Here is a 22,611-nt window from a genome sequence, read left to right on the forward strand (position 1 = left end):
AAGATGATACATTAACTGACATTAAAGGACACAAGACGTGTATCACAACTTGCAGGCCTTAATTGGGGTTTGGATAATGTCACATCCAATCACATTACAAAATGGCTAGTAATACTCACTTTATCAAAGGGACATTTTACAAACCATTATATTTGTATTCTAGTTATTCATTTCTCTCATGCCATATTTGTTTTTTTACTGCTATGACATTACTCAAGGAAGCACTTAATTTTCCAATAGTCCCCAAACTTGCCTTGGTCTCCAATGACTCAAGATAAATTGTGTAATGGTGGGCTATAGTCTGCTATCTAGCCCACCTTCTCCTGACTTTTTGAGTTCTTTAGAGAGCTAAGAATGTGGGTGGTGCTCTTGCACCATCATCCGCCACCAATCCCATAACCTGTATTGCAGTATAATGTATTTGCAATTATATAGCGCTTTCTACCGCTGGCTAGGGCAAGGCGACAGGAGTATAACCCGTAGACCAGATTGAGATCTGGGTGTACATATGTATTTAGCAACAATATCGCAATCTGATTCAGTTAAACGGCAGGTATATATGTATGTACAAGACATTACAAAATGCGCAGGTAAAAAAAGAGAGACTCAGAATTTTCTATTTTAGAAAGTGCATATATCATCATATATTTTAGGAGCACATTTTATACGAGACAGTTAAAGCAGCACTGTAGGCATAGAATGCAGTGGCATCCCAAGGAGGCTTTGTGCACTAGGTGATAGTGAAGCAAAGAGTAAAGACGTAAGTGACAAGTGGGTGAACACAGCGAAGGACGCAGAGTGACACAGTGAAAAAACAATATGTACAACAGCAATGGTTCTTCCTCAGTGGATGAGTCATTAATATTTGATTGGGAAGCAAAGTAAATGGTGCACCATGAGTCGCGCTGTATTGGGGGTCGACAGCGTTTCGATCCTATCTAGTCAGGATCTTCATCAGGACCGGGTTGCTCAATTAAGTCAGTGTGGGCACATACTGGCCGGTATAATCGCGGAAGGTCCAGTGGTGCGGCGAGGTGGGGAAACCTCTACCATGAGGAGGAAAGGATCCGACGGTCAGTGTGGGCTCATCAGAGTCCGGGGTGGATTCGGGATAATTAGGGCATGGGTGTGGTCCACCGTCAGAGTCTGGGGGCCGCAGGGCAGTGGGAGATCTGATGAGTAGATCATGTTACACTCCGCTAGCTGGCATTGAAACACTTTATGGTGAGTAGCACGCAATGCTGGAATTCAAAGTTTGTTGTTAGTCCAGTAGTGGTTGTTGTTTATTGAGATTAATCTTGTGTTCTCAAGGAAATCATTCAATGCACTTACTTAAGTTTTATTTTGGTAGATTGAACTAATGGGATTTAGATGTGATCCTTAGTGGGGACAATGTGAGTTCATACAAATGATTGGTGGGATGAATAGACTAGAGGAGATCTGTTATTGTAATGCTGCAGGGATGTGCATTCAAAGAAAGAGAAGCAGTGATCTATGAAATTAGATGTGAGAAATTTGCAGAGATTCCACAAAAGAGATTCAGGCAGACGCTTATGTGACTTATACTCATAGACAAGGCATGCAGGAGATGGAATGTAAGGAGAGGGTCATTCGCTAGAAAGAAGTGAGATTCTACGAAGCTATGCAGTCTGGCATCTGACAGAAGACTGCAGTCCATGCAGGTAGAAGTTCTCTGGATGATGGAGTTCAGGTATTTCTTGTGAATTTGACCATGACGTGGGGAGGGTACTGCAAAAAGAGGAGTGGGAGGCTGGCTGGATTTCAAGCATTATTTTACATTTGTGCAGGAGAATGTGATTGGGCAGGGGCAGAACACCAGGTATATGGAATTTCTAATACTCAGGTGTTGAGGGTATGTTATGCACCGCTATACTATGACTACCCTACCTCAGTACTGCTGCAAGTAAGAGTGACCTCCTGGTTTAGCAGATAATTGTTTCCTATCATAGTACTTGACTAACAAAAATTTGATCAGCCTTTAGGTGCCTCTTTCTTTTGTAAAAACTTGAAGATCATAGGCTTCCCCTGAACATGCACCAAGGAATCACCTGTTCCAACAGGCACATTTACCTTGCCGGCACAGCACCAATCATAAGCGAGTTGGGGCAGTTGTTGTCCAATTTGATTTCACCCTCTCCGTTGGTCAGGCTGGCTCCCTGGAACAGGTTGCTCAGCCCAGCCACTTTACCTTTCTTAATGGCGCGCATGGATTGGCGATGGTATTCGGCACGAGCTCGCCTCGCAGTATGGCTTCGGGCTTCATCAGCTGCCTTAGATCTGCGAACTGGGGAAAAAGAGATACCAAATGCATTCAGTAAACAGTAGCATTCTAATATAGCCTTAACTTTTGTTTCCCAGCATTATAGTTCAAAAGGCATGTTTACTGGCAGAGGGAACATATTCAAAGCTTTTGATTGTCCTCAAACAACATGACGCATTCTCAAAATCACTCATTTTCACTATGGTCTAGTGATATTTAATACAAACTTTCCTCACACAAACAGAGATAAGGTGCAGCATGGGCAGCACCTGTACAAACTTCCAACCTTCACACTGGTATCAAGTTCAGCAGAAGCAGCTGCAACGGCAAAGTCTTCACTAAAACACATAGCACACATGAAGTGCAAAGAGTAGCAGCGTAATGTCCTCTGGCACCCAGATGGATGGATTACCATCTGCCAATCTCCAAATCTGGCCTTGAAACTAGAAGCAAGGAAAGGCGCAAGACTGCATAAGGAGAAAGGGGTATTGTGGAGATGGGAATGTTCTTGGCATTATCATCATAAGAATACCATTATCACCTTCAGACCTAGCATTTATAAATATTTAAATATATTTTTTGCACACAAGCCCACGCAATAAGTCAATGGAAATAGATTCTTTCTCACCTGAGTTCAAAACTCTAAGAAATTGGGTTATTGGTTGAGAGGGGTGGAAGCCCCGCTAAGGCAACAACCACAATTATTGTTTGGGTGAACAACGAAAGTCACTAAATTAACTTGTGCCTAACCCTCAGTAGCTTGGCACAAAGTGGTCAGGCTTAACTCAGAGGCAATGTGTAAAAGTATTTATGCTACACACAAACATTCATAAAGTGATAGCACAACATAAGAAACATACCAAATGAATTTTCGAAAACTAGTGTAAATTGTAGTAAATAACTTGATACTGGAATGAGAAATCCAATCAGTTGAACCAGAGATATGCAATTCCAAGGTTTGCAGAGAAAATAGCACCTAAATGCACATAGTGCTAATCATGGTCATCTGGTGGTACTAGAGAGGGTCAAAGTCAAAAGTTGAGGCCAACCACGATAAAGCGCAGTTCGGATACAGGGACCAGATTAGTCCTGCTGAAAAAATTACCTTCTCAAAGTCCGGCATAAAAAGTGACAGAGGCTGAGAAGAGCAGGGAGAAGTGTGGCTCACTGGTTAGAGGCGGCAGACCTGGAAGCAGAGGTCAGCCCGGGACCAGGGTTCAATTCCCAGCTCAGCGGGGTCTTGAGTCCTAAAATGTCCATGGACTCGACAATTCTCGCTCCGGTCCCTACTCGATTCACGGGTTCACACTCTGCGACTCTGGGCAATAGCTTGCTTAATTTCCACAATGGCCCCTCGCGGCGGGATGCCTGGCTTTCACCTTGCGGATACCCTGCCAGGGTTATCTCACAGGGGAAAACCAGGACGGGTTCCCTAAGCAAGCGCTTAGAAACCGCTTGGTGATTTGCGCTATATAAATTCCTGTACATTTACATTTACAGGTAGTATTACGGATGGTCATTTCTATAGCACAAAGAGCAGGCTGAGTGTCGTGAGGTGTCATAGCACAAAGAGCCTCTTGAGCATCGTAGACAGCCATTTCTGCATCTTTGAGTTGACGGTCACCATTGGCTGTTGCTCTAGCGCAAACTGCAGCTCTCTCATTGCCCATTATCACTAGTGGTTGCAGTAGCTTTGCTGTGGGTGTTATTGGGCAGAGGACATCAGTAGAATCGATCAGATGCAGTAGTAGAGAAAGGAAGAATCAATGAAACAGGAGCTGTTTTACCCTATAAAGAATACTGAGAAGGGTAGATGAAAGTACATCATATGGCAGAATTCGCCAGCTTGAAACTCTCTTTTGCTCCGTAAGATGACACCTGCTTTTACAACTATAACCTCATGAAATAATTTGCATATATATGAGGATAACAGCCTATTACTCTGTGGATGACATTAGGTAGTGTCGGCAATCAATGTAATTACTGAAGTTGACCCATGGACACACCATAGAATAGTAAAAGAGTTTTTAGTCTATACCCTGGTTCATAGAAAGGAAGAGTTCATATTGATTTAGGTCCTGAGGAAGGTGGTTGCTACATACTATAACCCACCGAAACGCGCGTCGACCTGGCGGGGAACTCTACTAAAACATTTTTTGGTTTCCATCATAGTGGAGTTTCCCTCTACCTAACGGCTTACCTTGCTATGTATAAGAGCTGAGTGCTAGTGGATGGTATGGAAGAGTATGAATTGGCGTGAGTGTTGTATATGACTTATATTGACGTTGTGTAACCAGGGTATTATTTATTATTTGTTCTTTTGCTGCTTTTGTAGCTGCTTTAAATGATCAAAGATGTGTTTTTTTGTTGGTATTTAAAAAGTACTGTGGACATCATACGCTATACAGAAGAGTGATCATTTATAAAAAAAACTTTAAAAAAAAGATTTTCTATATGTTGTACTTATGAAATGATAAAAAGAGTTGAATAACTTTTATATATAAAAAAAGAGTTGGTGGTCACCACGGGCTGTTGTTGCTATAACGCAAACTGCAGCTCTCTCATTGTCGGCCATCGCTAGTGGTTGCAGTAGGACAAAGAGTAGATCTCACGGGAGCTTAACATTGGCAGTCATCACGAGCAGCGGAGTGTTGGTGCAAACTGACCGTTTGTGGTTGCAAGGAGCTCAGACTTCAGGATCTTCACCTTCTCTTGCAGAGGAGAACACTTTGATGCCAGTAAAGACCTGACAGGGCACTTCTTGGGGATCAGGAACTCAATACAGCAAAGGACATCATAGATCAGTTAGGACCAGTTCCAAGTCCAGTTGCAGCAGGTCAGCTGAGCAGTCTCAGGGAGTCCTCTGGAGCTTGTTGTGACCCTGTAGCTCACACAGGAGGTCAGCCAAATGACACTTGGAGTCACTCAGATTAGCCCAGGATGATGGTTAGCAGGTGTAGTCTTCCCTCTTAGACAGCACTGTAGTCTTCTAGCAGCAGGACAGCTCTCCGGTAGCATCAGGGCAATCCTCCAGTGGCAGGGCAGTCCTTTATTTTATGATATCCACAAGCCCAGGAATATATGGTAAAGTTATTCTAAGGGGCTGGTATTTATGCCTGGTGTCAGCCTTTGTGTGTAGGTCATCATCCGGTTTTACTCCCACATATGTGAAAGTTCTACCCTTCCTCTATCACGGTTCCAAGAAGCATGGAGGGACAACAAGACTAATCTCAGATTCCTTTGTGTGTCTCGGGGCAAGCCCATTTGAAATGCAAGTGGGGCAGGGAGCAGTTCTGCCCCAGCCATACTGACAGGTTGGTCCATCCTGTCCACACCTAAGCCCACTGTGAGTATAGGACATCCTGGACAGCTATTTCTGTAGCCTCGAGTTGGTGGTCACCACGGGCTGTTGTTGCTATAGCACAAACTGCAGCTCTCTCATTGTCGGCCATCGCTAGTGGTTGCAGTAGGACAAAGAGTAGATCACACGGGAGCTTCACGGTGGCAGTCATCACGAGCAGCAGAGTTTTGTGCAAACTGACCGTTTGTGGTTGCAGGGAGCTCAGACTTCAGGATCTTCATCTTCTCTTGCAGAGAACACTCTGATGCCAGCCAAGACCTGAGAGGGCACTTCTTGGGGATCAGGAACTCAATACAGCAAAGAACATCAGAGCTTAGTTAGGACCAGTTGCAGGTCCAGTTGCAGCAGGTCGGCTGAGCAGTTTCAGGGAGGCCTCTGGAGCTTGTTGTGACCGTGTAGCTCACACTGGAGGTCAGCCAACTGACACTTGGAGTCACTCAGATTAGCCCGGGATGATGGTAAGCAGGTGCAGTCTTCCCTCTCAGACAGCAGAGTAGTCCTCTAGCAGCAGGACAGCTCTCCTGTAGCAGCAGGGCAATCCTCCAGTGGCACTGCAGTCCTTTATTTTATAATACGAGCCCAAGAGTATATGGTAAAGTATTCTGAGGGTCCGGTATTTATGCCTGGTGTCGGCCTCTGTGTGTAGGTCATCATCCGGTTCTATTCCCACATATGTAAAAGTTATTCTCTTCCTCTATCAAGGTTCCAAGAAGCTTGGAGGGACAAAAAGACTAATCTCAGCTGCCTTTGTGTGTGTTGGAGGCAAGCCCATTTGAAGTGCAAGTGGGGCAGGGAGCAGGGAGCAGGTCTGCCCCAACCACCCTGACAGGATGGTCCATCCTGTCCACACCTAAGCCTTCTTTGCGCATTGGGAATGGTGGACAGCCGTTTCTGTAGCCTCGAGTTGGCGGTCACCATGGGCTGTTGTTGCTATAGCGTGAATTGCAGCTCTCTCATTGCCTTTCATCGCTAGCGGTTGCAGTAACACAAAGAGCAGATCTCACAGGAGCTTCACAGTGGGAGTCATCACGAGCAGCAGAGTTTTGTGCAAAACGAGCATTTGTGGTTGCAAGGAGCTCAGACTTCAGGACCTTCACCTTCTCTTGCAGAGAACACTCTGATGCCAGCCAAGACCTGAGAGGGCACTTCTTGGGGATCAGGAACTCAATACAGCAAAGGATATCAGAACTCAGTTAGGACCAGTTGCAGGTCAAGTTGCAGCAGGTCAGCTGAGCAGTCTCAGGGAGGCCTCTGGAGCTTTTTGTGGCCCTGTAGCTCACACAGGAGGTCAGCCAACTGACACTTGGAGTCACTCAGATTAGCCCAGGATGAAAGTAAGCAAGTTATGTTATGTTATGTTATGTTATTTATTGTTTTGTATAGCGCAACGGTTACTCAAAAAGAGTGTCCCGGCGCTTTAGGTAAGGGGAAGTAATGCAGAATAACACAACACAGTTTAAAAGAAATAAACAACCCACAGACAATAAAAGAAGAACTACCTGGAGGCCTACTGGGAGAACAGCCAAGTTTTGAGCCCTTTCCTAAACTCAAGAAGAGTAGTAGCCCCCCGAAGTGGGAGCGGCAACGAATTCCACATCTGTGGGGCCAATAGACTAAAAGAACGGCCACCCAGGCGGGCCCTCTTAACACGAGGGACCGCCGCCAAGAGTAGAGATTCCGACCTCAACGAACGAGCCGGATGGTAAAAGGCCAGTCTCTTTTGGAGATACTTCGCCCCCACCGCGTGGAGCGCCTTATAGGCCAAGGTCATAGCCTTGAAGGCGATCCGTTTGCGGATGGGTAGCCAATGCAGCGTCAGCAGTAGCCCAGAGACGCTGGTACGTCTATTTAGACCAAAAATGGCCCTGGCCGCCGCATTCTGCGCAACTTGAAGCCGCTGTAGCAGGTACTCTGGTAGGCCCAGGTAAAGAATGTTGGCATAATCCAACCTGGAGCCTATCAGAGCTTGCACAGTCAGCCTCCTATGCTCCTCTGACAGAAGAGGCAGAAACCTCCGCAGCATTTTTAATAGGCCGAAGCAGGTGCCGGTCACCCCAAGGATCTGGGCTTTCAACGTCAACCCCTTGTCCATCTTGACCCCCAGGTTTTTAGCCATAGGGGAAGAGCCGGATGGTGGGAACATGTTGACGGGCCACCATGCCTGCCAGCTGGGCTCTGTATCGCACCCGAAGAAGAGTACCTCCGATTTATCGGAATTGCACTTGAGGCTGTTCAGTTGGAACCATGTGAACACCGCCCCAAGGCAATTCCGGATACTCTCCCCGTCAAAGTCAGCCCCTCTCTCGCAAGAGAAAAGGAGCTGGGTGTCGTCGGCATACGACACGATCCGGGCACCAAATGACTCCGCCACCGCCGCCAAAGGGGTCATAAAGATGTTAAAAAGGGTCGGGCTCAAAATAGAGCCCTGAGGGACCCCGACTCCCAATGGCGGCATCACGGCGGAGTCAGGTGGTGTCCAGACCGTCTGCCGGCGGCCGGCTAAGAAGGACGAAAACCATTTGAGCACCGTCCCCCGAAGACCAATCTCAAAGAGTCTTGCGAGAAGGCCATCATGGGGGACGGTGTCAAAAGCCGCCGACAGATCCAACAACACCAGCATGACTTTGCCCCCGGTATCCAACACCCCTTTGATGGTTTCAAAAACCTCAAGGAGCGCGGTCTCGGTGCTACGATTAGAGCGAAAGCCTGACTGGGAGTCATGCAGAATCTCGTGGGACTCCAAAAAATTGGAGAGCACCGACTGAACGTGCTTCTCCAAGATTTTTACACAAGCCGGCAGCAAAGAAATCGGCCTATAGTTAGCTGGGACCTTTGGGTCAAGGCTAGGTTTTTTAAGTAGCGGGATAACCATGGCCTTCTTCCACTCTGACGGAACCACACCCAAACTCAACGAAAGGTTGAGAAGAGGGTTCGCCAGTGGGTTGATCACCTCCGCCAATTTACCCAAGAGCTTAGCTGGGCAAGGGTCCAACGGAGACCCAGATTTTAAATTGCCCATAAGCGCTAGAGAGGCGGGGGCTGACAAAGATGGGAACTCGGCCAGCATGGCGCCCCGCGCAACAGATGAAAACATACCAACCTCGGGCACCGGCGGCCTAACAGGTACTACAGATGAAAAAGAGTCCTGTATAAGTTTTATCTTGCTAGTAAAAAAACAGGCAAGATCCGCCGCCCAGGAACCTAAGGGCACCTCTTCCGATGTAATGGTCCGAGGGGAAATGAATTCTCTTACGATGGTAAAAAGCCTTCCTTCTCAGACAGCAGAGTAGTCCTCTAGCAGCAGGACAGCTCTCATGTAGCAACAGGGTAATCCTCTGGTAGCAGCACAGTCCTTTATTTTGTTATGTCTACAAGCCCAGGAGTGTACATTAAAGTTATTCTGAGGTTCTGGTATTTATGCCTGGTGTCATCCTTTGTGTGTGGGTTAGCAACCAGTTCTACTCCCATATGGGAAATTTCTTCCCTTCCTCTGTCACTGTTCCAAGAAGGCTAGAGGGACAAAAAGACTGATATCAGCTTCCTTTGTGTGTGTTGGAGGGAAGCCCCATTAAAGTGCAAGTGGGGCAGGAAGCAACTCCGCACCAAGCCATCCTGACAGGATGGTCCATCCTGTCCATACCCATGTCCTCTTTGAGTCATTGTCTATGAGAACTGTGACTTACAATTTGACTTTACCTTTAAAAAGGATTTTGAATTACAAATATTTTGAGTCTAACAGCATATTTCTACCTACTCCTAATCCAAAATCAGCACTTATTGAATATAATAAGGAAACCCAGTGTTAGGTGATGAGAGAGATATGTCTTACAACAGTAAAAAATAACGTTAGGTGTTTTTTACTGCCAGGACATGTAAAACCTAAGTACGCATTTGAATACTATGCACCCTGCCCTTTGGGCCATGAGGACCCACTCTAAAGGCGACTTATAATTATTTAAAAGGGAGGCTTAGTTCTATAATAGGAAAGTTGGTTTCTGTTGCAGTAACCCCCCCCCCCCTTTTTTGCTACAGTTTAGATCAGAGTTCTTCAAACTGTGGGGCGCGCCCCCCTAGGGGGGCGCGACACCATCTCAGGGGGGGCGCGTACCCCACACTTAAATGTCACTTTAAATTGTTTCCAGCTGTACTAATCGTGCACACACTTTTCTATTTTGAAAGAAAACCGGGAGCAATTTGCTTTCGGTTTCACATCACTGGAGGCTCCTAGCCTCCCACGGCAGCTGAAACATTTCAGCTTTTGGAAATAACCATCCAGGAGGAAGTTTTTCAAAGAAAGGAGGCAAAGTTTCTCTTTAAATTGAGTAAATATGAGCATGCCATACACTCACCGTTTTATTTAAAAATTACAAAAGTGCATGTGTAATGTAGCCATTTTTCATGCATGTTTAAAAGATCATGTACTCGTCAGGTTGGTTTGGCAACTTCCTCCACAGTAATTCATATTGTGTAAGCCATGGGTAAACAGCATTCAGTGGGCAGATCCTCCAATGGCTCAGAAATTCTAATGGGGTGGGGGTGCACAACCTTACAGTTCCTCAAATTAACATGGGGTTTTTCATAGGAAAGATTCGCAGTGCATAACTCCGAAACCAGTAAATTAAAAGTCCATCATATTTTAATGGCATAGCAGCTTTTCGACCATTCAATTTTCATTCAGTTTTTGGTTTGGTAAATTTTCACTTAGCTCTTTTGGAGATGCCTGTGTCGAACTGAAGGCTTACTAGCAATGTAGGCAACTCATGCCTTTATATTTATTTCTTACTTTAGGACCCCAGTAAAGCACCACTTATCACCTGACTGAATGATGTCTGCACCTTATGTGGCATAAAATTATATAGCAATACAATCGGAAGTATAAAGACAATGGACACAAATGACAACACGATTAACATTATGACACAATTGCATCAGTAAAACCCTAGTAAAAATAATTTGCACACATTTTATCTTTGAAATTTGTACTGTGTAATAAGCCTTTGTCATTTAAACACACCCACTCACAAACCTGCAGTTTACTAAACACTCTTACTGTGTTTAACATTATTTGCAGGATATGGCTTCGGATATGCGAATGGCGGTCGATTAAGTAGTGTACCAGAGTAAGGTAGTGGGGAGGGGGGGCCCGACATCTAAAAAAATTCAGCTGGGGGGGCTCAATTAAAAAAAGTTTGAAGACCTCTGGTTTAGATGCATTTTGACTGAGTACGCCCAGGGTCCCTGCCAATCAGGTTCCCAGGGCCTGTGTTCTTTCCTTACTATGTACCATTCTATCCACAATTGGCACAACCCTGGCCTACCTGTAAGTCCCTTGTAAGGGGTACCTATAGTACCAAAGGAATGGTAGCCAGGGAAAGACCTCTGAGGGCTGCAGCATGTATTATGCCATCCTCAGGGACTCCTCAGGACAAACATGTACCACTGCCATTGCAGACTGTGTGTTATGGTTTAGCTAAAAGTGAAGAGCCAACATGGCACACATCCCTGCGTGCCATGCCTGCCTAGCACTGCATGAGGCCTAGGTAAGTCACTCTTCAGGCAGGGTGCACTAAACCTCACGTAAGGACCTGTCTGCACAAGCTGACAGACTCCTATAGTATCTAAGGTCATTCTTAGATATTATAAGTGCACAGCAAAGCCTTACTGAGTATATGGTCTAGGAAATGGTCACTCCGAGTTTCCTAGCACCATAATAGCTTCACTGAATCCTGAGATGTTTGGTATCAAACATCACAGAATAATAAACCTGCACTGATTCCAGTGTCAGGTTTAATATTCCATGCATTCAGGGGTCCCTTCAAGAGGAGACCTCTGAGCCAAGACAGGTTTCTGGACCCTCGGAGTGGCAGCCTTCGCTCTCAGGGCCCAGAAATAAACCCTTACCTGGGCGGAGGTGTTCACACCTCCCATAGGTCAGGAAGAGCCATCTGTGGCAGGAGAGCTTCAAAGGCCTTGCCCCCTTGATACAGTATTTAGGGGCAGCCCTAAACCCAGAATTTCAGAATTGATGACCTACGAAGACTGGAACCCAAAAATGTTGCAGCAGTGAAGGCTGCAGGCCCAATTGACTTGTCCCCAGCAATACTGGCCAGCCTGCATCTCCAAGCTCCCCAGCCAAGAAAACAACAGCTCCAAAAAGGATCAGCAGCCTCCAGATTTGGTGAGGACTGATCCCCCACTTCAATAAAGACTTGAGACTCCTGAGGATAGCAGCTCAGTCCACAAAAGAGGATCAAGCCCCTGCTGAACCAAGGAACCCCGCTCCAGTATTTACCTCTGCATCTGACGTCCATGACTAATGTCCAGATGGCCCACCAGTCCTGAAGTGGCCCCCAGCGGCTCTGACCTCCAAACGATTGAGGGGTGTCACCTTGATGGTACAGTGTCGACACCTCTTAATGACAACCCCCCTCCAGTAAGGAGGAAACCTGACACCAAAAGGCCCCTCTGCAGCCTATGTCCCTGTACCCTGCCGACCAGTTCCAAAGGTGTCCTGATGTTCTCCTGCATCGGAAGATACTCACCTGGCTGTTGGTTTATGTCCCTCGTCTGGTTTCCTGACAGACGCTTGCAACCTGGGACCGATTGTAAAGATGTCCATAGAACAGCATTGGATGGCTGATGCTGTGTAAGCACCCTGCACCCAGCCTCAACTGTGCCGCTTGTGGTGCCATTTTGGTGCCGACTTGGGGTTCCCCTTTGCCCTCACCTAAACCCCAAAAGATCGTTGTCCCAGTCTGATTGGCCTGCTGTGAGCAGCCTAAACATGCAGTGTCCCTAGCCCCATTGACTAGCATTTGCCCAGTACCACATTTTACAGACTGCACCCGGCCGCCCCATTGCTGCTGGTGGTGCAGTCTCAGTGCAGAATCACACCTTGCTGAAATCTGGTCCAGCACCCAAAAGCTATTTACGGTAAACCCATTTACTTAAATGTAATTGCTAACTTAATTTTTCTCATAGGATTGCATGGGGTGGTTTTCCTTTGAAAAATATTCTAAGTGTTGACTCTGCCTTGTATTGCAACAAAAGTAACTTTCTGTCTACAACTGAGTTGTCCTGCCTTCTGATGTACAGCAGTGCCTAAACCGTGTTATTAGTTTGTTCTGCCCTATGCTAGAAAACTTACTGAAAAGTAACTAGAAAGTAATCTAAAGTAATTACAAGTTTTCTAAAGAGTTTACAACCCATTTTCTCTACTGCAAAGTAACTTGTATGCTTCTACAAACCCCAGTACACACTGTATCTTGAACAGTATTATAATATTGAAATAATAATTTACCTGCTACTAAGGAAAACTTGGTTCTAGTAATAAAAATAACAAAGTCGCAAATTTGTTATACAAACAATTGGTCTGGATTCAGTCTTTGAGTGTGTGACATCATTTCTTCTCTGAGTGTATACAACACATTCTTAACACTACCCTTTGATAAGACTGACTGCTCAAACACACTACCACAAAAGAGAGTAAGGTATTATCTACGCTGTTACATCGGGAAAGGTCTGTACCTCTCCCCCAGGATATGATTACTCCCACACATAGGTCATGTAGTGGGAACCCCCTTCCAGCAATAAAGGGTAGGGAGATTAACCCTCCTTCCAAAACCCTCACTACGACAGTACCAATAGCATCTGCTTCCATACAAAACTCGTTTCCTCCTAAATCGAAAATAAGATCACAAGACAAATGGAGTTCATCACAAATCATACTCAGGGGAGGGTCAAACACACTACCTAATGAGAAAAAAAGGAACACTGGAAAAGACACTGATCAGAATCTCCGGGACACTAAATCCTCAAGGAAAATACGAAATAGGCATGTGTTCCCTTCTAGTATATCTCCTTCTACACAAAGGGAAATCTAACTCTCAAAATAAAAGACAACAGTATATCACAGGACATTCAAAATGCATTACAAGTTTTGAAGAAAATATTAGAAATCACAGTAAGTACTCACTCCAAAGGTGAGTTCATTCAAGAATCAGTGCAGGAACTTCAAGGAAAGCGTAAATGGATTGACATGCTATTATCAAATAGACAAAATCGTCCATACAAAAATCGTAAATATCTATCGGATGATGAAACCCATGCTCTACTCCTTTCCTATGAGTCTACATCCATCAGTAGAGTTGAGGAAATTAGATCAGTCCCGATCGATGCAAATAGAGTTACCTTGCACAATATCAGAAAACTCAATCTTACTAATCTAAAACAAATACAATTAACAGCCAGTATTCAAGAGATAAACTCTGGTAACTCAGGGAAACCATTGCTAGGCCTACTGCTCAACTGTCGTTCTGCAGTAAAACATGCCTCAGACATAGCTGCCCTCATCATTAGTCAGGCAGTCGAAGTGACAGTCTTAACCAAAACATGGCTCACTGAGTCTTCTTCCCCTTACATGGATCTACTTGTGCCTCCCAACTATAACATTGTGAGACTAGACAGACTAAAGAAAGTAGGAGGTGGTATCGCTTGCATACATCACTCCGAGCTCTCTGTAACCCAACTACAGTCAGACCCTCTTGAGTCGTGTGAATACCTCGGTCTCGCTGTAAGAACTGTAGATAATCAAAGGTGCAATCTGCATGCGCTCTACCATCCACCAGGTAACAATGCCCCTTTCATAGAACAGTTAATGGAGATCATCACGGCTAACTCCAATATTCACTATAATTATATATTCCTACGTGACTAATTTATATTGGGGCGATAGTAATGACAACCAGCTAAACGTACTCAAAGATTTCTTAGCAGACCTAAACCTTACTCAAGCCTGCACACTGCCAACACACTCGAAAGGTTCAACTTTAGACTGGGTTATCTCTAGAGATAAGGCTACTACAATTCACTCAATTGATCCATGCGATAGGTCGGATCACCATGCCATAACCTTCCATATATCTACCATAAAAAAGAATAGGACCATGCAACCTGTAAAACTTAAACAGTGGATTTGGGACACTGAAGACCCTAATATTGAGCAATTAGTAGCACGATGTGAGAAGGATCTAAACCCACCTAACAACATGATGAACGTAAGCTAACTCATGGATTACTACAACGCATCAATGATGAATATAGTGAACACCACCATGCCGTTAAGACTAAAAAAAAATGCCAGAGAAAGATAAAAGTCCCTGGTATAAGAGGACAATAAATGAAGAAAGGTGGAGGTTGAGACTAGCCGAAAGAAAATGGAGACAGCACCCATCATCCCCCCAGCTAAAAACTCTCAGGAAAACTAGAAACGACTACAACAAAAGCATTCTCAGATCCAAAAAGGAATTTTTTAGATCTGAACTGGATAATGCTAAAAACAGACCACGGAAACTCTTCAAGATGTTAAAACAACAATCCAATAAACTGTCCAAATCTGCTCAGGAATCAACAAAAACCTAACGGAGCTGTGAGGATTTCTCAGCCTTCTTTACAGGCAAAGATAATTCTCTACAAAGGGAACTCAGGTTTGCAGCAGACAACCTCTCTAGCCCATTGTCTTCACAGAATGATGTTACCATGCACACCGCTCGAGCAATGACAAAAAAATAAAGCACAATGGTTGACCTTCAAGTTATATGACCAGAATACCATTGCCAAAACTCTATCAGAAATAAACCCAAATAACCATTACAATGACCTCCTCCCCTCAAAATGCTTGAAAAGAATCAACCACATTGTCGTCCCCATATGGACAACAATAACCAATGCCTCACTGTCTCAAGGCGCCTTACCAGATTGTCTAAAAACAGATCAAGTCATCCCCATCATAAAAAAAACTACAGGGGACCCGGCAGACCCAAACAATTTTCTCCCAGTGACCAATATTCCATTATTAGCCAAACTACTTGCAAAATGAGTGCAACAACAACTGAGCCACCACATCACTAATTTCAGTCTGTTGGACGGCTGCCAATCTGGATTCAGACCAGGCCCCAGAATGGAAACAGCAATCCTACACATAGAGGATGATGCACTACAAGCTCTGGATCACAATGAAACATGTCTACTAGTTCTTCTTGCAAAAACAACAAGTGATGGACTGAATGTGGATCAATGTCACACACTCCCCCAGTCAAAAGATCTGGGCCCAAATCCATCGTTTTTTTGCACTCCACACCACCCTGGGTTAGACAATGGCGATATGCAAATCAGCTCTGACCCTGTTGCCCCATGGGAACAGTCCAGTCCGAACTACAAAAGCCATGTCCTTCCCAGAACGGAATCAAGCATCCGAGGACCGGACCGGTTTCGAGGTAACACCTCTCTTCAGCCCGGCTAGCTTGACTCCAAGTGGTGTGGAGTGCCTGGGACCCACGTCTGGGCATTCCCAGCGCACTTAGGGCGGCAATTGCAAAAACAACAAGTGATGGACTGAATGTGGATCAATGTCACACACTCCCCCAGTCAAAAGATCTGGGCCCAAATCCATCGTTTTTTTGCACTCCACACCACCCTGGGTTAGACAATGGCGATATGCAAATCAGCTCTGACCCTGTTGCCCCATGGGAACAGTCCAGTCCGAACTACAAAAGCCATGTCCTTCCCAGAACGGAATCAAGCATCCGAGGACCGGACCGGTTTCGAGGTAACACCTCTCTTCAGCCCGGCTAGCTTGACTCCAAGTGGTGTGGAGTGCCTGGGACCCACGTCTGGGCATCCCCAGCGCACTTAGGGCGGCAATTGCAAAAACAACAAGTGATGGACTGAATGTGGATCAATGTCACACACTCCCCCAGTCAAAAGATCTGGGCCCAAATCCATCGTTTTTTTGCACTCCACACCACCCTGGGTTAGACAATGGCGATATGCAAATCAGCTCTGACCCTGTTGCCCCATGGGAACAGTCCAGTCCGAACTACAAAAGCCATGTCCTTCCCAGAACGGAATCAAGCATCCGAGGACCGGACCGGTTTCGAGGTAACACCTCTCTTCAGCCCGGCTAGCTTGACTCCAAGTGGTGTGGAGTGCCTGGGACCCACGTCTGGGCATCCCCAGCGCACTTAGGGCGGCAATTGCAAAAACAACAAGTGATGGACTGAATGTGGATCAATGTCACACACTCCCCCAGTCAAAAGATCTGGGCCCAAATCCATCGTTTTTTTGCACTCCACACCACCCTGGGTTAGACAATGGCGATATGCAAATCAGCTCTGACCCTGTTGCCCCATGGGAACAGTCCAGTCCGAACTACAAAAGCCATGTCCTTCCCAGAACGGAATCAAGCATCCGAGGACCGGACCGGTTTCGAGGTAACACCTCTCTTCAGCCCGGCTAGCTTGACTCCAAGTGGTGTGGAGTGCCTGGGACCCACGTCTGGGCATCCCCAGCGCACTTAGGGCGGCAATTGCAAAAACAACAAGTGATGGACTGAATGTGGATCAATGTCACACACTCCCCCAGTCAAAAGATCTGGGCCCAAATCCATCGTTTTTTTGCACTCCACACCACCCTGGGTTAGACAATGGCGATATGCAAATCAGCTCTGACCCTGTTGCCCCATGGGAACAGTCCAGTCCGAACTACAAAAGCCATGTCCTTCCCAGAACGGAATCAAGCATCCGAGGACCGGACCGGTTTCGAGGTAACACCTCTCTTCAGCCCGGCTAGCTTGACTCCAAGTGGTGTGGAGTGCCTGGGACCCACGTCTGGGCATCCCCAGCGCACTTTGGGCGGCAATTGCAAAAACAACAAGTGATGGACTGAATGTGGATCAATGTCACACACTCCCCCAGTCAAAAGATCTGGGCCCAAATCCATCGTTTTTTTGCACTCCACACCACCCTGGGTTAGACAATGGCGATATGCAAATCAGCTCTGACCCTGTTGCCCCATGGGAAGAGTCCAGTCCGAACTACAAAAGCCATGTCCTTCCCAGAACGGAATCAAGCATCCGAGGACCGGACCGGTTTCGAGGTAACACCTCTCTTCAGCCCGGCTAGCTTGACTCCAAGTGGTGTGGAGTGCCTGGGACCCACGTCTGGGCATCCCCAGCGCACTTAGGGCGGCAATTGCAAAAACAACAAGTGATGGACTGAATGTGGATCAATGTCACACACTCCCCCAGTCAAAAGATCTGGGCCCAAATCCATCGTTTTTTTGCACTCCACACCACCCTGGGTTAGACAATGGCGATATGCAAATCAGCTCTGACCCTGTTGCCCCATGGGAACAGTCCAGTCCGAACTACAAAAGCCATGTCCTTCCCAGAACGGAATCAAGCATCCGAGGACCGGACCGGTTTCGAGGTGACACCTCTCTTCAGCCCGGCTAGCTTGACTCCAAGTGGTGTGGAGTGCCTGGGACCCACGTCTGGGCATCCCCAGCCATTATCTGACCCAGGGTGGTGTGGAGTGCAAAAAAACGATGGATTTGGGCCCAGATCTTTTGACTGGGGGAGTGTGTGACATTGATCCACATTCAGTCCATCACTTGTTGTTTTTTGCAATTGCCGCCCTAAGTGCGCTGGGGATGCCCAGACGTGGGTCCCAGGCACTCCACACCACTTGGAGTCAAGCTAGCCGGGCTGAAGAGAGGTGTTACCTCGAAACCGGTCCGGTCCTCGGATGCTTGATTCCGGTCTGGGAAAGATATGGCTGTTGTAGTTCGGACTGGACTGTTCCCATGGGGCAACAGGGTCAGAGCTGATTTGCATAAAGCCATTATCTGACCCAGGGTGGTGTGGAGTGCAAAAAAACGATGGATTTGGGCCCAGATCTTTTGACTGGGGGAGTGTGTGACATTGATCCACATTCAGTCCATCACTTGTTGTTTTTTGCAATTGCCGCCCTAAGTGCGCTGGGGATGCCCAGACGTGGGTCCCAGGCACTCCACACCACTTGGAGTCAAGCTAGCCGGGCTGAAGAGAGGTGTTACCTCGAAACCGGTCCGGTCCTCGGATGCTTGATTCCGGTCTGGGAAAGATATGGCTGTTGTAGTTCGGACTGGACTGTTCCCATGGGGCAACAGGGTCAGAGCTGATTTGCATAAAGCCATTATCTGACCCAGGGTGGTGTGGAGTGCAAAAAAACGATAGATTTGGGCCCAGATCTTTTGACTGGGGGAGTGTGTGACATTGATCCACATTCAGTCCATCACTTGTTGTTTTTTGCAATTGCCGCCCTAAGTGCGCTGGGGATGCCCAGACGTGGGTCCCAGGCACTCCACACCACTTGGAGTCAAGCTAGCCGGGCTGAAGAGAGGTGTTACCTCGAAACCGGTCCGGTCCTCGGATGCTTGATTCCGGTCTGGGAAAGATATGGCTGTTGTAGTTTGGACTGGACTGTTCCCATGGGGCAACAGGGTCAGAGCTGATTTGCATAAAGCCATTATCTGACCCAGGGTGGTGTGGAGTGCAAAAAAACGATGGATTTGGGCCCAGATCTTTTGACTGGGGGAGTGTGTGACATTGATCCACATTCAGTCCATCACTTGTTGTTTTTTGCAATTGCCGCCCTAAGTGCGCTGGGGATGCCCAGACGTGGGTCCCAGGCACTCCACACCACTTGGAGTCAAGCTAGCCGGGCTGAAGAGAGGTGTTACCTCGAAACTGGTCCGGTCCTCGGATGCTTGATTCCGGTCTGGGAAAGATATGGCTGTTGTAGTTCGGACTGGACTGTTCCCATGGGGCAACAGGGTCAGAGCTGATTTGCATAAAGCCATTATCTGACCCAGGGTGGTGTGGAGTGCAAAAAAACGATGGATTTGGGCCCAGATCTTTTGACTGGGGGAGTGTGTGACATTGATCCACATTCAGTCCATCACTTGTTGTTTTTTGCAATTGCCGCCCTAAGTGCGCTGGGGATGCCCAGACGTGGGTCCCAGGCACTCCACACCACTTGGAGTCAAGCTAGCCGGGCTGAAGAGAGGTGTTACCTCGAAACCGGTCCGGTCCTCGGATGCTTGATTCCGGTCTGGGAAAGATATGGCTGTTGTAGTTCGGACTGGACTGTTCCCATGGGGCAACAGGGTCAGAGCTGATTTGCATAAAGCCATTATCTGACCCAGGGTGGTGTGGAGTGCAAAAAAACGATGGATTTGGGCCCAGATCTTTTGACTGGGGGAGTGTGTGACATTGATCCACATTCAGTCCATCACTTGTTGTTTTTTGCAATTGCCGCCCTAAGTGCGCTGGGGATGCCCAGACGTGGGTCCCAGGCACTCCACACCACTTGGAGTCAAGCTAGCCGGGCTGAAGAGAGGTGTTACCTCGAAACCGGTCCGGTCCTCGGATGCTTGATTCCGGTCTGGGAAAGATATGGCTGTTGTAGTTCGGACTGGACTGTTCCCATGGGGCAACAGGGTCAGAGCTGATTTGCATAAAGCCATTATCTGACCCAGGGTGGTGTGGAGTGCAAAAAAACGATGGATTTGGGCCCAGATCTTTTGACTGGGGGAGTGTGTGACATTGATCCACATTCAGTCCATCACTTGTTGTTTTTTGCAATTGCCGCCCTAAGTGCGCTGGGGATGCCCAGACGTGGGTCCCAGGCACTCCACACCACTTGGAGTCAAGCTAGCCGGGCTGAAGAGAGGTGTTACCTCGAAACCGGTCCGGTCCTCGGATGCTTGATTCCGGTCTGGGAAAGATATGGCTGTTGTAGTTCGGACTGGACTGTTCCCATGGGGCAACAGGGTCAGAGCTGATTTGCATAAAGCCATTATCTGACCCAGGGTGGTGTGGAGTGCAAAAAAACGATGGATTTGGGCCCAGATCTTTTGACTGGGGGAGTGTGTGACATTGATCCACATTCAGTCCATCACTTGTTGTTTTTTGCAATTGCCGCCCTAAGTGCGCTGGGGATGCCCAGACGTGGGTCCCAGGCACTCCACACCACTTGGAGTCAAGCTAGCCGGGCTGAAGAGAGGTGTTACCTCGAAACCGGTCCGGTCCTCGGATGCTTGATTCCGGTCTGGGAAAGATATGGCTGTTGTAGTTCGGACTGGACTGTTCCCATGGGGCAACAGGGTCAGAGCTGATTTGCATAAAGCCATTATCTGACCCAGGGTGGTGTGGAGTGCAAAAAAACAATGGATTTGGGCCCAGATCTTTTGACTGGGGGAGTGTGTGACATTGATCCACATTCAGTCCATCACTTGTTGTTTTTTGCAATTGCCGCCCTAAGTGCGCTGGGGATGCCCAGACGTGGGTCCCAGGCACTCCACACCACTTGGAGTCAAGCTAGCCGGGCTGAAGAGAGGTGTTACCTCGAAACCGGTCCGGTCCTCGGATGCTTGATTCCGGTCTGGGAAAGATATGGCTGTTGTAGTTCGGACTGGACTGTTCCCATGGGGCAACAGGGTCAGAGCTGATTTGCATAAAGCCATTATCTGACCCAGGGTGGTGTGGAGTGCAAAAAAACGATGGATTTGGGCCCAGATCTTTTGACTGGGGGAGTGTGTGACATTGATCCACATTCAGTCCATCACTTGTTGTTTTTTGCAATTGCCGCCCTAAGTGCGCTGGGGATGCCCAGACGTGGGTCCCAGGCACTCCACACCACTTGGAGTCAAGCTAGCCGGGCTGAAGAGAGGTGTTACCTCGAAACCGGTCCGGTCCTCGGATGCTTGATTCCGGTCTGGGAAAGATATGGCTGTTGTAGTTCGGACTGGACTGTTCCCATGGGGCAACAGGGTCAGAGCTGATTTGCATAAAGCCATTATCTGACCCAGGGTGGTGTGGAGTGCAAAAAAACGATGGATTTGGGCCCAGATCTTTTGACTGGGGGAGTGTGTGACATTGATCCACATTCAGTCCATCACTTGTTGTTTTTTACTAGTTCTTCTTGACCTGTCTTCTGCTTTTGACATGGTAAATCATGAAAAATTAATAGCCTGGCTTGAAGACAGGATGGGCCTATCTGGAAATGTGCTGGAATGGTTTAAATCCTTCCTACAGAACAGATTGCTAAGATTCTTGGTCAACCAGGCACTATCCCCGCCATCCCCAAACTCAATAGGAGTACCACAAGGCTCAACTTTATCTCCATCACTATTCAACCTATATGTCAAACACCTTACAGAAATTCTCCAGAACGCCAACATCTCCTATCACATGACGCGGATGACACTCAAATCTACATTAAGATCTCCTCGCTGGATGAGATCAAGACAATGAATAATGTCTTAAAGGTGTCATTAAATTGGTTAACTAGCAATAGTTTGAAACTAAATGCGCACAAAATTGAATTTCTATTAATATCCCCTCCAAAATGTTCCGAAGATGTGGAAAAGTGGACCAAATTGATCACAGCACTAAATTGCACCCCTGTCCTAGTTGATTCGACCAAATCACCAGGAATCACGTTGGATAAGAACCTAGACATGCAAGCGACACATCAAATCAATGGCAAAAAGTGCCCATTTTCACCTGAACTACCGTAGAAAAGTGAAACCACTCATTACTACGTCAGACCTCAAATTGGCAGTTAAATCCTTAGTCATATTTATTTATTTTTCAAACGTATAAAGCGCGCAAATGCCCAGGGGTGTCTCGGTGCTGCGGACGTGGCATAAAGAAACAAAATTATTGATTAAACAGCCATGTCTTTATTTTTCTTCTGAAGGCCAACAAGGTTTTACATGATCTGATCTCCAACGGGAAAGAGTTCCACAATTTTGCAACAGAGACAACAAAGCGTCGATCGCCCCAAGAGGCAGTTTTGGTCAGCGGCACTGACAGGAAGTATGCATTGGAAGATCGGAGTGGCCTGTTGGGGAAATGGATGGCTAGAGAGTTTAGTAAGAACTGAGGACCTAAATTTCGAGAGGCTTTGCAGGCAATATACAGTGCCTTAAATTTGTTTCGGTTCCTCACAAAGATCCAATGGTAACTTTTGATTACACGTGCAATGGGTTTGAATTTGAGAGTTCCTGACAGCATTCTGGCTGCTGCATTCTGCACAGATTGCAATTTTTGGGTAACCCTCTTTTGTGCATTAGAAAAGAGTCC

At 46.9% G+C, this 22,611-nt stretch overlaps 1 protein-coding gene across 1 annotated transcript in view; it reads right to left on the reverse strand.

Moving 5' to 3' along the window:
* The window catches only part of SH2D4B (SH2 domain containing 4B), a 1,011,831-nt gene that overhangs the window by 505,115 nt on the left and 484,105 nt on the right, over positions 1-22,611 (reverse strand). Inside the window, exon 9 of the mRNA XM_078643357.1 lies at positions 2,175-2,305. Within this exon, the coding sequence (XP_078499483.1) occupies positions 2,175-2,305 (131 nt within the window). The remainder of the gene's footprint in view (positions 1-2,174; positions 2,306-22,611) is intronic.

This window comes from Lissotriton helveticus, chromosome 5_1 (genome assembly GCF_964261635.1).
Source record: "Lissotriton helveticus chromosome 5_1, aLisHel1.1, whole genome shotgun sequence".
Lineage (NCBI taxonomy): Eukaryota > Metazoa > Chordata > Amphibia > Caudata > Salamandridae > Lissotriton > Lissotriton helveticus.